This window comes from Hyla sarda, chromosome 3 (genome assembly GCF_029499605.1).
Source record: "Hyla sarda isolate aHylSar1 chromosome 3, aHylSar1.hap1, whole genome shotgun sequence".
Classification (NCBI taxonomy): domain Eukaryota; kingdom Metazoa; phylum Chordata; class Amphibia; order Anura; family Hylidae; genus Hyla; species Hyla sarda.
Genome location: NC_079191.1, coordinates 430,532,286 through 430,549,693, shown reverse-complemented (window position 1 = coordinate 430,549,693; position 17,408 = coordinate 430,532,286). Strand labels below are relative to the sequence as shown.

At 42.9% G+C, this 17,408-nt stretch overlaps 1 protein-coding gene across 9 annotated transcripts in view; it reads right to left on the bottom strand.

The window, feature by feature from the left end:
- The window catches only part of CDC42BPA (CDC42 binding protein kinase alpha), a 239,612-nt gene that overhangs the window by 72,035 nt on the left and 150,169 nt on the right, over nt 1–17,408 (bottom strand). For all 9 annotated transcript variants that reach the window (XM_056568475.1, XM_056568481.1, XM_056568476.1 and 6 more), the window contains exon 11: nt 15,433–15,549. In XM_056568475.1, coding sequence (XP_056424450.1) covers nt 15,433–15,549 — 117 coding nt within the window. The remainder of the gene's footprint in view (nt 1–15,432; nt 15,550–17,408) is intronic.

The following is a 17,408-nucleotide window of genomic DNA, read 5'->3' as shown; positions in this document are numbered from 1 at the left end:
AGGAGGAATTCCCCACCATCTGTACAGAGTTATACACCCACCCCATCCCCCCTATAGCGTCCTGACATCTCACTATGGGGTATACCATGCGGCACGCCACGAACAGATCGTGATGGTCGTTTCTAATCATTCTTTATGTAACATAAGAACAGACATGTTTACACCGGATGGATTGCGTTAGCGGATCTTAACTATGAAGACTGTAACGTAACATACATCCAAGTCATTACACAACCGATAATGACAGATCCTGGAATATGTAGAATGGAAAAAATTAAGATCCTTGATTATTATTATTTTTTTGTTGTTATTTTTTTATGTCCAAAAAAAAATAATGGATAATTTCCATTTAAATTTTCTTCTCTTCTTGAAGCCAAAATGTCTGACTATCATAATGCTAACCCAGTGGTACACATGTTGGACAGAGGGTCATGTGATGTGATGTTACTCCTATTACTTTAGCCTAGCATTCCCACAACCAGCAGCACTCCTCGCAGTTTGAAACTACAACTCCCAGCATGCCAAAATAGCCTTTGTTGGGAGTTGTTTTCTTGCAACAGCTGGAGAGCCACAGGTTGGAGAAATATGATGCACTACACATCCATGGATCATACCATTGTACTGAGCAAAGGTGGGTCCGCCGAGCTGGGAATATTTTACATAAATCTACATAAAAAAAATAAATAAAAAAAATCTCTATTTTGCAAATAATTAAATAGAAAAAAAAACAGAATATTTGTAAAAAACAAAAAAAAAAAAAAAATATATACATTCTTGAGTTTGATACTGACTGAATGCCCATAAAATATAGCCACGCCCACTTACGAGTCTTACAGCGTTTCTGCTAAAATAAATATATTAATAAATTAAATAAATAAATAAATTATTTATTAATTTATTTTATTTATTAAGTTATTTATTTATATAAATAAATACATTTATTTACTTATTTTCTCCCCCCCTGGCTATCAGTGCCGCTGCCCCTTCTCCCCCCCTGGCTATCAGTGCCGCTGCCCCTTCTCCCCCCCTGGCTATCGGTGCCGCTGCCCCTTCTCTCCCCCTGGCTATCAGTGCCGCTGCCCCTTCTCCTCCCCTGGCTATCAGTGCCGCTGCCCCTTCTCCCCCCCTGGCTATCAGTGCCGCTGCCCCTTCTCCCCCCCTGGCTATCGGTGCCGCTGCCCCTTCTCTCCCCCTGGCTATCGGTGCCGCTGCCCCTTCTCCCCCCCTGGCTATCGGTGCCGCTGCCCCTTCTCCCCCCTGGCTATCGGTGTCGCTGCCGGCTTCTCTCCCCCTGCTATCAGCGCCGCTGCCCCTTCTCCCCCCGGCTATCGGTGCCGCTGCACCGTTGCCTCCCCCATCCCCGGTTGTATAGTTACCTGTTGCCGGGGTCGGGTCCGCACTGCTCCAGGCCTCTGGTGTGCGTCCCCTGCGTCATTGCTATGCGCTGCACGACGCAATGACGAGTGACGTCACTCGTCATTGCGTCTCGAAGCGCATAGCAACGACGCAGGAGACGCACACTGGAGGCCTGAAGCAGCGCGGACCCGACCCCGGCAACAGGTAATTATACAACCGGGGATGGGGGGAGGCAACGGGGCAGCGGCGCCGGCAATGGGTGCCGCTGCCCCTTCTCTCCCGCTGTCTGTCGGCGCCGCTTCTCTCCCCCTGGCTATCGGTGCCGGCAAAGGGGCAGCGGCACCGATAGCCAGGGGGAGAGAAGGGGCAGCGACACAGATAGCCAGGGGGGGAGAAGGGGCATCGGCACAGATAGCAGGGGGAGAGAAGCGGCGGCAGCAGGGCTCTAGACCCCAGGAAAGTCAGGGGGAGAGAAGTGGGCAGCGACGGCCTCTTTCCCCCTGCCTTTCCTGGAGGCTTCTGCGGGGTCAGAAACAGTGTATCGGGGTATACACGCGCACACACGCACCCTCATTTTAACAAGGATATTTGGGTAAAAAAGTTTTTCCCCAAATATCCTTGGTAAAATGAGGGTGCGTGTTATAGGCCGGTGCGTGGTATACCCCGATAAATACGATATATATTTATTTTAGCAGAAACGCAGTAAGTCTCGTAAGTGGGCATGGCTATATTTTATGGGCATTCAGTCAGAATAATTTTAGAAAACTTTGTTTTTTTTGTTTTTAAGTGTTCTAAAGTTTGATACTGACTGAATGCCCATAAAATATAGCCACGCCCACTTACGCGACTTATAGCGTTTCTGCTAAAATATATAAATAAATTAAATAAATAAATAAATATGTAAATAATTTATTTATTTTATTTATTTATTTAAGTTATTTATATAAATAAATACATTTACTTATTTTATTTATTTATATATTTATTTTAGCAGAGACGCTGTTAGTCTCGTAAGTGGGCGTGGCTATCTTTTATGGGCATTCAGTCAGTATCAAACTTTAGAACACTTTAAAAAGAAAAAAAAAAAGTGTTCTAAAGTTTGATACTGACTGAATGCCCATAAAAAATAGCCACGCCCACTTACGAGACTTACAGCGTTTCTGCTAAAATAAATAAATATAAAAAGTAAATAAATAAATGTATTAATTTATTTATTAAGTTATTTATTTACATAAATAAATACATTTACTTATTTAATTTATTTATTTAATTTACTTATATATATATTTATTTTAGCAGAAACGGTATAAGTCTCGTAAGTGGGCGTGGCTATATTTTATGGGCATTCAGTCAGTATCGAATTTTAGAACCCTTTTTTCTAAAGTTCGATACTGACTGAATGCCCGTAAAATATAGCCACGCCCACTTACGCGACTTACTGTGTTTCTGCTAAAATAAATATATAAATAAATAAATTAAATAACTAAATAAATAACTAATTAAAGGGGGTTATCCAGGAAAAAACTTTTTTTTTTATATATATATATCAACTGGCTCCAGAAAGTTAAACAGATTTGTAAATTACTTCTATTAAAAAATCTTAATCCTTTCAGTACTTATGAGCTTCTGAAGTTTAGGTTATTCTTTTCTGTCTAAGTGCTCTCTGATGACACCTGTCTCGGGAACCGCCCCGTTTAGAAGAGGTTTGCTATGGGAATTTGCTTCTAAACTGGGCGTTTCCCGAGACACGTGTCATCAGAGAGCACTTAGACAGAAAAGAACAACCTTAACTTCAGAAGCTCATAAGTACTGAAAGGATTAAGATTTTTTTAATAGAAGTAATTTACAAATCTGTTTAACTTTCTGGAGCCAGTTAATATATATATATATATATATATATATATATATATATATATATATATAAAAGTTTTTTCCTGGAATACCCCTTTAACTAACTAAATGAATGAATGAATAGACTGTTTTTAGGGGGCCAAAAACTCATTGGCCAGACACACTTTTATTGTGGGCTTTTTCTCACCTTTTAGATGCAGTTTTAGTCTTTTAGTCATTTTTAATATATTTTTTTTCACACCAGAAAATTTTTACGCCAGTAAATTTCCTCCAAAGACAATTGGGGGGTTGTAAAACATTTAATTTTACGCCGGTCCTGCTTTATTTACATTAGATTGGCTGGATGCTTGGCCCTGTATTGGGTCTAAGTCAATGGTTTCCCAACCAGGGTGTCTTCAGCTGTTGCAAAACTACAACTCCCAGCATGCCCGGACAGCCTTTGGCTGTCCGGGCATGCTGGGAGTTGTAGTTTTGCAACAGCTGGAGGTCCCCTGGTTGGGTAACATGGTCTAGGTGTTAGCTGCTCCGGTAGCAGGTCTCTTTACACTGGTGAGGGTCTGGTGCTGAGGCGAACACATTCCAGCCACGCAGCGTGCGGATAGGAAGGCGAGGCAGGTGTGCGCCTGTTTATACACAGATTATGTGCTAAAATCAGGAGCAGATGTCTCCTCCATCCAGGGATCACACAAGTCAAACAATCGCTGCTTTAAGATGGGATAAAAGTGAACTCTGCTGCTTTACTTTACCCAGAAAAAAAAAAGTAATTCCTTCATAAAATAAACCCAGGGTTGGAACGGCGCTCGGATGCCGATCCCCGATTAACAGCCCGGGACGCCGTCCTGCTTGTGGTTATTTCTTCATCAGGCAGTGAGCCGATATCTTATTTCCTGCACGTGTGCGCTTATTATACCGTATTCCTTGAAATGTTAACTATTACTACACCTCCCAGCATTCCTTGAAACCATTTATTACCATGTGCGGCTTTTTTTTTTTTTTTACGTCAGGTGTAGAGATGAGCGAACTTACAGTAAATTCGATTCGTCACAAACTTCTCGGCTCGGCAGTTGATGACTTTTCCGGCATAAATTAGTTCAGCTTTCAGGTGCTCCGGTGGACTGGAAAAGGTGGATACTAGAGATGAGCGAACTTACAGTAAATTCGATTTGTCACGAACTTCTCGGCTCGGCGGTTGATGACTTTTCCTGCATAAATTAGTTCAACTTTCAGGTGCTCCCGTGGACTGGAAAAGGTGGATACTAGAGATGAGCGAACTTACAGTAAATTCGATTTGTAACGAACTTCTCGGCTCGGCGGTTGATGACTTTTCCTGCATAAATTAGTTCAGCTTTCAGGTGCTCCCGTGGGCTGGAAAAGGTGGATACAGTCCTAGGAGACTCTTTCCTAGGACTGTATCCACCTTTTCCAGCCCACCGGAGCACCTGAAAGCTGAACTCATTTATGCAGGATAAGTCATCAACTGCAGAGCCGAGAAATTTGTGACGAATCAAATTTACTGTAAGTTCGCTCATCTCTAGTGGATACATTCCTAGGACAGAGTCTCCTAGGACTGTATCCACCTTTTCCAGCCCACCGGAGCACCGGAAAGCTGAACTAATTTATGCAGGAAAAGCCATCAACTGCCGAGCCGAGAAGTTTGTGACGAATCGAATTTATTGTAAGTTCGCTCATCTCTAGTCAGGTGCACCAACTAGTGTGCGCCAGGCCCAGCTGGTCATTGTTTATCAAGATGCTTGCGCCTTTTGATAAACGCGGGCTATTGGTTACGTGGGAATTGGAATTAGTATGGAAAACATTTATCTCGGGCTGTCACAAAACTCAGGGAGGTCATAAATCAGTTTGTTAAATAAAAAAAATAAAAAATAAAAACATATATATACTGTGTATATATATATATATATATATATATATATATATATATATATATATATGTATATATTTCATCAAAATCAATGCAGCACAACTAAACCAAAGATGCGTGGTGCCAGCGCCCCAACCAGATCACAGTCCATCCAATAGAAGAAAAATGGCGCAGCACTCCAAAAAATATAGAAAATACTGTGAATTTATTCCATCGTGTCCCAAAAAACAGCCTTTGGCTGTCCAGGCATGATGGGAGTTGTAGTTTTGCAACAGCTGGAGGCACCTTGGCTGGGAAACACTGCTTTAGCTGTTGCACAACTAGAATTCCCAGCAGCCTTTAGCTACCCGGGCGTGCTGGGAGTTTGTAGTTTTGCAACAGCTGGAGGCACGCTGGTTAAAAAGCTGTTCCGGTAGCAGGACTCTTTATTTGGGAAATCTGTACCAGACCCTCTCCAGTGTAAATACACAAACTGTGATCGCACCTTTATCCTAGTATTAGGGTGAATTAACACTGCGTTTTTGTCTCCGTTTTCCTTACAATACGTTTAATTTTGCTGTATGCAAAAACACAGTCAACTATGCTACCGAGTACATTCCCCCAAAAAAGTATATGTCACAATATATGTTTTTTTTGGTTGTTTATTTTATTTTTATTTTTTTAATAATGTAAGCCAATGGGAAACAGATTCTATAGCAATTGTTTATACCCGTTTTCCTATAAAGCGAATATTTTAATCGCACCCTAAGCAGTACTTATATGAAAGTACTTACCGTATATTTATCAGGTAAACCAACTATACAAGAATAGGAGTATCAGGCTATGTTCATACAGCGGAATAACCGTGCAGAATTCCACAGAAGGATTTCGCCAGAATTTTCCGCGCACACAGCGGAATTTCCGCATTCTACAAACTTTAAAGGGGGTACTCCCCTAGAAATTATTATTATTATTTTTTAAATCAACTGGTGTCAGAAAGTTAAACATATTTGTAAATTACTTCTATTTAAAAATCTTAATCCTTCCAGTAGTTATCAGCTGCTGTATGCTCCAGAGGAAGTTCTTTTCTTTTTGAATTTCCTTTTCAGTCTGACCACAGTGCTCTCTGCTGACACCTCTGTCCATGTCAGGAACTGTCCAGAGCAGGAGAGGTTTGCTATGGGGATTCGCTCCTATTCTGGACAGTTCCTAAAATGAACAGAGATGTCAGCAGAGAGCACTGTGGTCAGGCAGAAAGGAAATTCAAAAAGAAAAGAACTTCCTGTGGAGTAAATAGAAGCGGATAATTACTAGAACGATTAAGATTTTTAAATAGAAATAATTTACAAATCTGTTTAACTTTCTGGCACCAGTTGATTTAAAAACATTTTTTATAAAGACCTGTTTTTAATTTTGCAGAATTCCGCAGCGGAATCCCAAGAAAGGGGTACTCCGCCCCTAGACATCCTATCCCCTATCCAAAGGATAGGGGATAAGATGTTTGATTGAGGGGGTCTCGCTGCTGGGGGGGTTGGGTGCAGCGTCGGAGACTCATGACGTCACGGTCACGACCCGCTTGTATAACGTCATGACCACGCCCCCACTCAACGCAAGTCTATGGAAGGGGGCGTGACAGCTGTCACGCTCCCTCCCATTGACTTGCATTGAGGGGGCGTGACCATGATTTCACGAGCCTCCGCCCCGCTTTGCCAGTGATCCGACACGGAGCGAAGTTCGCTCCGGGCACCGGATGTCTGGAGTGCCACTGCAGAGATCGCGGGGGTCCCCCACAACCAAACATTTTATAAAGTCCCCTTTAAAGTCAATGGGACTTTGAATTTCAGCAGAATTCTGTGAATTCTGTCGGAATTACGCAATTCTATTCAGCGAGCTTTGCTGAATGGAATTTGGATGGATTTACAAATTTTATTTAATCTTTAAGTCTATGATTAAACCCTATAAAAGCCGCAATTGAACGGAATCCATCGCCATAATAACATGCCTTGTCTGCAGAGGAGGGTTCTGGGACACGGCAGCGGTTACCGTAACACCCGGCATGACTCCCGGGACAAATCGGCTGCGGCTGAGAGGCTTTGGCGCTCCCCGTCTTTTGTCTACTAATGAGCTCCTTGTAAAAAAAATATATATAAAAACTACTAATAAAAACCACTGACAAACTCCAAGGAAATGGTGCCAAAAAACTCTGCTCGACCTACGACACATAAAGTGAGATTCCTAGAGCGCCAAACATCTGCGTGCACAGGAATCGAAAGCATGCATCCTGCGGAGCAAAAGAAAAAAAAAAATAACACATTTCTGCCGGCGTTCTGATATATTGAGATTTGGCAGGAATAGAAATAATAAGTTTTGCCTGGAATCTAATGTAATGTTACACAGGAAGAAGTTGTTGCTGGATCCGCTGCAGAGCGCGGTCTCGTCCAGGGGAACGCTTTCCTTGTCGCTGCTCGGAGCCAAGGCAAATGTTCGCACTAGTGCAGTGCTTTCCAAACAGTGTGTCTCCAGATGTTGCTAAACTACAACTCCCAGCATGCTAAATGCTAAGCAGCAGGTATCATGGTCTGGGCAGTGGATGGGAGACCCACAGCAATGTTCAGAGCAGTGTTTCACAACCAGTGTGCCTCCTGCAGTTGTAAAACTACAACTCCCAGCATGCTAAGCAGCAGATATCATGGTCTGGGAAGTGGATGGGAGACCAATAGCAATGATCAGAGCAGTGTTTCCCAACCAGGATGCCTTAAGCAGTTGCAAAACTACAACTTCCAGCATGCTAAGCAGCAGGTATCATGGTCTGTGAAGTGGATGGGAGACCAATAGCAATGCTCAGAGCAGTGTTTCCCAACCAGTGTGCCTCCGGCAGTTGTAAAACTACAACTCCCAGCATGCTAAGCAGCAGGTAGCATGGTTTGGTCAGTGAATGGGAGACCAACAGCAATGCTCAGAGCAGTGTTTCTCAACCAGCGTGCCTCCTGCTGTGGCAAAACTACAACTCCCAGCATGCTAAGCAGCAGATATCATGGTCTGGGAAGTGGATGGGAGACCAACAGCAATGCTCAGAGCAGTGTTTCTCAACCAGCGTGCCTCCTGCTGTTGCAAAACTACAACTCCCAGCATGCTAAGCAGCAGATATCATGGTCTGGGAAGTGGATGGGAGACCAATAGCAATGCTCAGAGCAGTGTTTCCCAACTAGTGTGCCTCCAGCAGTTGCAAAACTACAACTTCCAGCATGCTAAGCAGCAGGTATCATGGTCTGACATCTCCATGTGTGATTGGGGGCAACGGCTCCTCCGCAAACCATCCAGGCTTCATTATTTTAAATAATCCAATGCTATGTAAATGAGGCTCAATTGCTTAATCGTAATTTTCCAATATACTTTGGGTCTCAATTCGTCAACATTCACAAAATCTCTGCTTGCTTTAAGTAAATGGGAACATTTTAATTTACATGAGCATACCCTACCTGATATATATGAATTTTTTTTTTTTTTTGCACATGTAAAATGTGAACTGTGTAAACCATTATTGTGCATTATTCTCATTAAACAATAGCAATGGGATTAGAGGTAGAGGTTCTTGTGTATGATTTGTGCTTACCTGTTTTAGCTGATGTGGCAGGCATGGGGTTTTCAGCCATAATGATTGAAAATCCATCACTGAAATGATCTCCCAACGCTGCCCACATTTCTGGTGCTGGAGATCACCCACGTGAACTAACTAGACTCATAAGTGGGTTGGGGTCAGTTCACATTAATGTAATGTTTTGATATGATTTCTTATTCAAAGTGTGTGTGTTTTTTTACAGAAATACTGCCATAAAAGAGAAAGTAATTTCACCTATAATCAAATTACTTGTTTTATCAATATCTGAAGAATTTAGGCCGTGTTTACGTAGCAAAAAAATGCAAAGTGTGACTATAATATACTATATATATACTGATCCCATAGAGAAAGCAGCAGTATACAGACAGAGCTGAAGGGGAGGAGTATAACTACTATATATCCTGATCCCATAGAGAACAGCAGTATACAGATAGAGCTGTGGGGGAAGTGTATAACTACTATATATCCTGATCCCATAGAGATAGCAGCAGTATACAGATAGAGCTGTAGGGGAAGTGTATAACTACTATATATCCTGATCCCATAGAGATAGCAGTATACAGATAGAGCTGTAGGGGAAGTGTATAACTACTATATATATATCCTGATCCCATAGAGAACAGCAGTATACAGATAGAGCTGTAGGGGAAGTGTATAACTACTATATATCCTGATCCCATAGAGAACAGCAGTATACAGATAGAGCTGTAGGGGAAGTGTATAACTACTATATATCCTGATCCCATAGAGATAGCAGCAGTATACAGATAGAGGGGGAGGTGTATAACTACTATATATCCTGATCCCATAGAGATAGCAGCAGTATACAGATAGAGCTGGAGGGGAGGTGTATATCTATTATACTTCCTGATCCCATAGAGATAGCTGCAGCAGTATACAGATAGAGCTGGAGGAGGGAAGTGTATAATTACTATATATATCCTGATACCACATGGAGGGCAGCAGTATACAGATAGAGCTGGGTGGCTTTCAGTTGTCCGGGCGTGCTGGGAGTTGTAGTTTTGTTACAGCTGGAGGCACCCTGGTTGGGTAACATTAAGGTAGGGAATAGGTTATGGCCCCAGAGTACAGGCAGGGAGGGGTGACGATGAGGCTGGTACTGCAGACAAGTGAGGAGGACAGCAGACAGGTACCAAGGTCTGGACAGCAGATGACAACCAGATGAAAAGATGGGCCATGCTACAGAACAGACGGCAAAACCAGAGCAGAAATTCTGCTGAATCTATTTTCTGAGACGACGGCTTCCCTCCCCTCATGAGTCAGCGACTACACATGGTGGCGGCGGCGGCGGGATCCTCTCGTATACTTGTTCGCTTGCTGGGTGAATGGCCTCCGTTATTATCACATGTCCAACAATGGGAAACTGTTACAGAAAGCAGATGTGTAAAGAGCAGCGCATTCTGTCCGGGCAGCACGTGGGAAAGGCTGGAGCAGATCGTTTCCAGAAAGTCTCCTCTATATTGTGAGAACTGCGGGGTCACCCCATCTCTGCCTCCCATATACATCTATGTTCAAAGGAGAAGCTGACGACTACAGCTTATGAGCTGCAGACAGGGAGATGATATAAAAATACCATTGTTAGTGTTGATGTTTTTGCTCAAAGTTATAAAATAATGATTTTATCCCTGAGCTAAAGGGTCAAGAAGGCAGGGCTGAGCTGCTTAAGTGCCGCAGTGTCACATGGGGTTTGGAGAAAGGGATCGGTGTCCTGAATGTCAATCATCCAGGACAAGGAGGGGAAGGGGACTCAGGAGACAAGCGATGCTGACACTTGAGTTCAGAGAGAAAAACATAATTTTATAAGTTGTGGCAAACCCATCCACACAAGCAAAGGTATGTTCGATATATATCATCGTCCTGTCACTTAAATGGGCACTCTCATTAAAACAAATTTTTGCTATTGCACTCCTTATGGTAAATAAAAAAATCTTTCTAATGTACTTTGTTTAAAAATATTAAGTTTTCTATGTTTTATTTGTGTTTAAAAAAGCTGCCACTAGGTGTCTCCCTACTTGCCCAGAGCACATTTCCCCCATCTCTTGCACAAACTTTGGACTCCTGCTGGTCTGGCAGAAGTCCAAAATCAGGAAATGCAGTCTGGAGTGCTGAGGGGGGTGTGGCAGCCTTAACCAATCATAGCTCATCTCACACTGAAATGTTCTGGGCTGTGTGTAGCGGAGTGAGGGAGGAAGTTCTCCCCTGTACGGCTTCAGATGATGTCACGCCTGCTGGGGAACGCCCCCTCCCCTGTCTGTGAATCTGACTGAGACTGAGCAGAAACTACGGAGCAATATCAAGGTAGAAAACTAAAAAATAATAAAAATAAAGGCAGGGGGTGGTTTATCATGATGGGGGCAGTGAACTGGGAGGATTATAAAAATTAACAAGATCATGACAGGTACTCTTTAAAGGGGTACTCCGCTGCTCAGCGTTTGGTGGAACAAACTGTTCCGAACGCTGGAGCCGGTAGCTCGTGACGTCATAGCCCTGCCCCCCTCATGACATCACGCCCCTCCCCCTCAATGCAAGTCTATGGGAGGGGGCGTGGCGGCAGTCACACCCCCTCCCATAGACTTGCATTGAGGGGGCGGGGTGTGATGTCATGAGGGGGTGGGGCTATGACGTCACGAGCTACCGGCGCCGGCTCCGGCGATCGAAAAAGTTTGTTCCAAATGCTGAGCAGCGGAGTACCCCTTTAAACCCATATATTTTTTTATTTATTTTTTATAAAAAAATAAAAGACTGACCTATGTGCAGTTTCCTTTCTCGAAATCAGATAATGCAGAAAAGTCTATAAACTAATACTATGTACATAGCTAATTTTAAAGCATTTTTTTGAGTAAGGTTTGTACAGTATAGGCATCTTAGGTCTAATGGGTGCATTTACTCTGAGGTGTCTGGCAGCGCCCGGCTGATACGGCGGCACTTTGCTGGCATTTCATTATGTCTGACTGAACGATTCTCCGTATCTGCTCCCAGCGGAGTTCATTATACAGAATCAGGTCTTCTATGACTACCCAGAGACCTGGCACACATCCTGCGGCCCAGACTCCAGGAAGGAGCAGAGATCTTCCTAATGTCTGCATAATACAACGGCAACAACGATCCTAATAATAACCCTGAAAGGAGAGCGCCACACGCAAATGAGTTCAGGAACACGTGTTTTCCCACAGTAAGTGCAGATCGCAGTATATTACCGGCGCCACTTTTTAAACATGTACAGCACCTGTCTTGCTTCTTACTTCAACTATATAACTATATATATATACTAAACCGACTTGGTGCTGCAACCACTGTATTATACACAACACGGCTTGTTACTGCTATAGGTTCGTTTACGCGTATAATGTTGGTCGTGACAATTTTATGAATCTGCCAAAATACATAATAATTTAATCTACTTATCCCTCACTACAGAAAACAAAACCCTATGGATTGGGCAATAATTTACCATGTAGCTACCTATAGGTTGGGCAATGACTTACATAGTAGCTACCTATAGGTTAGGCAATGACTTACAAAGTAACTACCTACAGGTTGGGCAATGAATCACATAGTAGCTACCTATAGGTTGGGCAATGACTTACATAGTAGCTACCTATAGGTTGGGCAATGACTTACATAGTAGCTACCTATAGGTTGGGCAATGACTTACCATGTAGCTACCTATAGGTTAAGCAATGACTTACAGAGTAACTACCTATAGGTTGGGCAATGACTTACCATGTAGCTACCTATAGGTTGGGCAATAACTTACCATGTAGCTACCTATAGGTTAAGCAATGACTTACATAGTAGCTACCTATAGGTTGGGCAATGACTTACAGAGTAACTACCTATAGGTTGGGCAATGACTTACATAGTAGCTACCTATAGGTTGGGCAATGACTTACAGAGTAACTACCTATAGGTTGGGCAATGACTTACATAGTAGCTACCTATAGGTTGGGCAATGACTTACAGAGTATCTAACTATAGGTTGGGCAATGACTTACCATGTAGCTACCTATAGGTTAGGCAATGACTTACCATGTAGCTACCTATAGGTTGGGCAATGACTTACCATGTAGCTACCTATAGGTTGGGCAATTACTTACATAGTAGCTACCTATAGGGTGGGCAATGACTTACAGAGTAACTACCTATAGGTTGGGCAATGGCTTACAGAGTATCTAACTATAGGTTGGGCAATGACTTACATAGTAGCTACCTATAGGTTGGGCAATGACTTACCATGTAGCTACCTATAGGTTAGGCAATGACTTGCATAGTAGCTACCTATAGGGTGGGCAATGACTTACATAGTAACTACCTATATATATATAGGTTACGGTAAGTAATTACTTAGAGATTAACTACCTATAGGGTGGGCAATGACTTACATAGTAACTACCTATATATCTAGGTTACGGTAAGTAATTACTTAGAGATTAACTACCTATAGGGTGGGCAATGACTTACATAGTAGCTACCTATAGGTTGGGCAATGACTTACATAGTAGCTACCTATAGGTTGGGCAATGACTTACATAGTAGCTACCTATAGGTTGGGCAATGACTTACATAGTAGCTACCTATAGGTTGGGCAATGACTTACATAGTAACTAACTATAGGTTGGGCAATGACTTACATAGTAGCTACCTATAGGTTGGGCAATGACTTACCATGTAGCTACCTATAGGTTGGGCAATGACTTACCATGTAGCTACCTATAGGTTGGGCAATGACTTACCATGTAGCTACCTATAGGTTAAGCAATGACTTACAGAGTAACTACCTATAGGTTGGGCAATGACTTACCATGTAGCTACCTATAGGTTAAGCAATGACTTACATAGTAGCTACCTATAGGTTGGGCAATGACTTACAGAGTAACTACCTATAGGTTGGGCAATGACTTACATAGTAGCTACCTATAGGTTGGGCAATGACTTACAGAGTAACTACCTATAGGTTGGGCAATGACTTACATAGTAGCTACCTATAGGTTGGGCAATGACTTACCATGTAGCTACCTATAGGTTAGGCAATTACTTACATAGTAGCCACCTATAGGGTGGGCAATGACTTACAGAGTAACTACCTATAGGTTGGGCAATGGCTTACAGAGTATCTAACTATAGGTTGGGCAATGACTTACCATGTAGCTACCTATAGGTTGGGCAATGACTTACCATGTAGCTACCTATAGGTTAGGCAATGACTTGCATAGTAGCTACCTACAGGGTGGGCAATGACTTACATAGTAACTACCTATATATATAGGTTACGGTAAGTAATTACTTAGAGATTAACTACCTATAGGGTGGGCAATGACTTACATAGTAGCTACCTATAGGTTGGGCAATGACTTACATAGTAGCTACCTATAGGTTGGGCAATGACTTACATAGTAGCTACCTATAGGGTGGGCAATGACTTACATAGTAACTAACTATAGGTTGGGCAATGACTTATAGAGTAGCTACCTATAGGGTGGGAAATGACTTACACGGTAGCTACCTATAGCAATGTTTCCCAACCAGGGTGCCTCCGAACGTTGCAAAACTAAAACTCCCAGCATGCCTGGACAGCCTTTGGCTGTCCAGGCATTCTGGGAGTTGTAGTTTTGCAACACCTGGAGGCACCCTGGTTGGGAAAAACTGACCTATAGGGTGGGCATTGAAGTACCATGTAGCTACCTATAGGTTGTGCAATCACTTACATAGTAGCTACCTATAGGTTGGGCAATCACTTAAAGGGTAAATAACTACGGTATATGTTGGGCAATGGCTTACAGGGTAGCTACCTATTGGTTAGACAATGGCTTACAGGGTAGCTACCTATTGGTTAGACAATGGCTTACAGGGTAGCTAGCTATTGGTTAGACAATGGCTTACAGGGTATCTATAGGTTGCACTAGTTTTCTTCCTTCTAGAGGAGAGTTCGTTTCTAGACACCATATGTAACAAAGCTAACAATGTAAAAAAATAGCTATATGTTGGCTGACCATCTGAGGCAGAGTTTCCTAACCAGTGTGCCTTTGGCTGTCCGGGCATGCTGGGAGTTGTAGTTTTACAACAGCTGGAGGCACCCTGGTTGGGAAACACTGCCCTAGGTTGTGATCTGTATTGGCTTTAGTCCACCAGACATAGAATTGTCTGTAAAGCATTTACACTGCAGACAAGCTCTTCAGTAAATTTTTGGTATTTGCTATTGATAAAGAAAAGTAAATGTTTTAAAGGGGTACTCCTTTGGAAAAAAAAAATATATATATTTTTATCAACTGGTGCCAGAAAGTTAAACAGACTTGTAAATTACTTCTATTAAAAAATATTTATCCTTCCAGTACTTATTAGCGGCTGTATATTACAGAGGAAGTTTTTGGATTTCTTTTTTTTTTTCTGTCCACAGTGCTCTCTGCTGACACCTCTGTCCGTATCAGGAACTGTCCAGAACAGGATCAAGTCCCCATAGCAAACCTATGCTGCTCTGGACAGTTCCTGATACAGACAGGGGTGTCAGCAGAGAGCACTGTGGACAGAAAAAAAAAAAAAGAAATCCAAAAACAAAAGAACTTTCTCTGTAATATACAGCAGCTAATAAGTACTGGAAGGATTAAGATTTATTAATAGAAGTAATGTACAAATCTGTTTAACTTTCTCGCACCAGTTGATTAAAAAAAAATGTTTTTCTACTGGAGTACCCCTTTAAGGAAACAAGAAGGAACTGCTCCCCCCACATTACCTTGTGTCCTCAACTTGTCTATTTCGTCCTTTAAGGATTTAATTTCCAAGTCTTTGCTTGCTGTAACAGGGCCGTCTACTGCAGAATACTGGAGAGCCTGGACAGCCTGGGTGGATTCTGGGAAAACAACAAAACAAAGCAAAATTAGTAAAGTGTTCTACATGGTGCTGACCGCAGATCGATCAGAAAGAGAAGCCTCCACACTGGAACCTAAAGTCAGAGGATATTCTAATGTATATCAGACGTCTCTAACAGGTAAGATCTGCATGAGCTCCAAATTTATGTTAAGGGCGGCGCTTCGGCCATTCATTCTGGCAGTGAGCGCTCCCTCTCCCCTATCTCTGGTGGTCCTGGGACTCGCAGTGCGGGACACTCCCGCACACGTGTCCCGGGCATTGCTAGTGGCAATGCTCCGGCCATTATGCCTGGCCGTGAGCGCTCCCCATCTAGTCCCTGCGGCGGCTCCGGGACTCGCATGCGGGCATCCCCTCACCCGCTGCTGTCCCCAACCTTACTGCTTTTGTGTTTTGCCGCCGTGCGCATCTCTTCTCCTTAGGGTGCGCGCGCTTCAGCATTGCTAGATCTGAAGGGCCCGTACGCTCATAATTGTTCACCTGCTGGGCGTACTCTATATTAGTCCGGCACCTCCCTATCATGGTGCCGGATCTTTGTGCCCTAGAGAAAGCGTTACTGTGAGTGTGCCATATTAGTGTTTCTCACCTCCAGCTTGTGACCTGACTTTGCTCCTTTGCCGCCTGCCTCCTGACCATGTGCCTGTGACCCGACTAGGCTTCTTTGCTGCCTGCCTTCTGATCCATGCTACGTCTGACTACGCTTCATTCTCTGTACCAAGTTACATCTGGGCAACCGGTGTGGACGGATCGTGCCAGGGGTAGCGACCTGGGTGCCGCCTGCCGCAGCAAGACCATCCCACTTTGCGGAGGGCTCTAGTGAAAAGCAGCGGCACCTTAGACTCTACTCCCTAGTGTGGTTCAGGCATGGTCCACACAGGACAAGCGGACCCACTTCTCTGCCGTTTATGGTAAGACCGTTACAATTTAACTATGCGGCCTCAGTGCAAAACGCTATGGGGGATATTCATCAAAACCTGTGCAGAGGAAAAGTTGACCAGTTGTCCATAGCAACCAATCAGATCGCTTCTTTCATTTTTGAAATGGCCTTTGAAAAATGAAAGAAGTGATCTGATTGGTTGCTATGGGCAACTGGTCAATTTAGTTTTTTTGCACAAGTCTTGATAAATCACCCCCTGTGTGTTATGGAAATCCAATGGTAGTGGTAGCAAACACAGACATGCAACAGAGGGCTGCATTGTTTTTTCTTTTGATATATCTGTCTTCAACACATTTTTTTAGAGGACATTTATAAGCAATCACTACATTGCTTTTACAGCTCACTGCCATACTACTAACTCACAGTGAACAATCAATTGGGTGATATAATGGTAATGCCTGAGGCAGACTGTACATGCAACTACATAGTAATGCCCCAGAGGGGACAAGGGTAAATTACAACTTAAAGGGGTACGCCCCTGGAATTTTTTATTTTTTTTTATAAACTGGTACCAGAATGTTAAACAGATTTGTAAATTACTTCTATTTAAAAATCGTCATTCTTCCAGTACTTATCAGCTGCGGAATGCTCCACAGGAAGTTCTTTTCTTTTTGAATTTCCTTTCTGTCTGACCACAGTGCTCTCTGCTGAAACCTCTGTCCGTTTTAGGAACTGTCAGGAGCAGGAGAGGTTTTCTATGGGGATTTGCTCCTACTTTGGAAAGTTCCTAAAATGGGCAGAGGTGTCAGCAGAGAGCACTGTGGTCAGACAGAAAGGAAATTCAAAAAGAAAAGAACTTCCTGTGGATCATATAACAGCTGATAAGTACTGGAAGGATTAAGATTTTAAACAGAAGTCATTTACAAATCTGTTTAACTTTCTGGCACAAGTTGATTTAAAAAAAA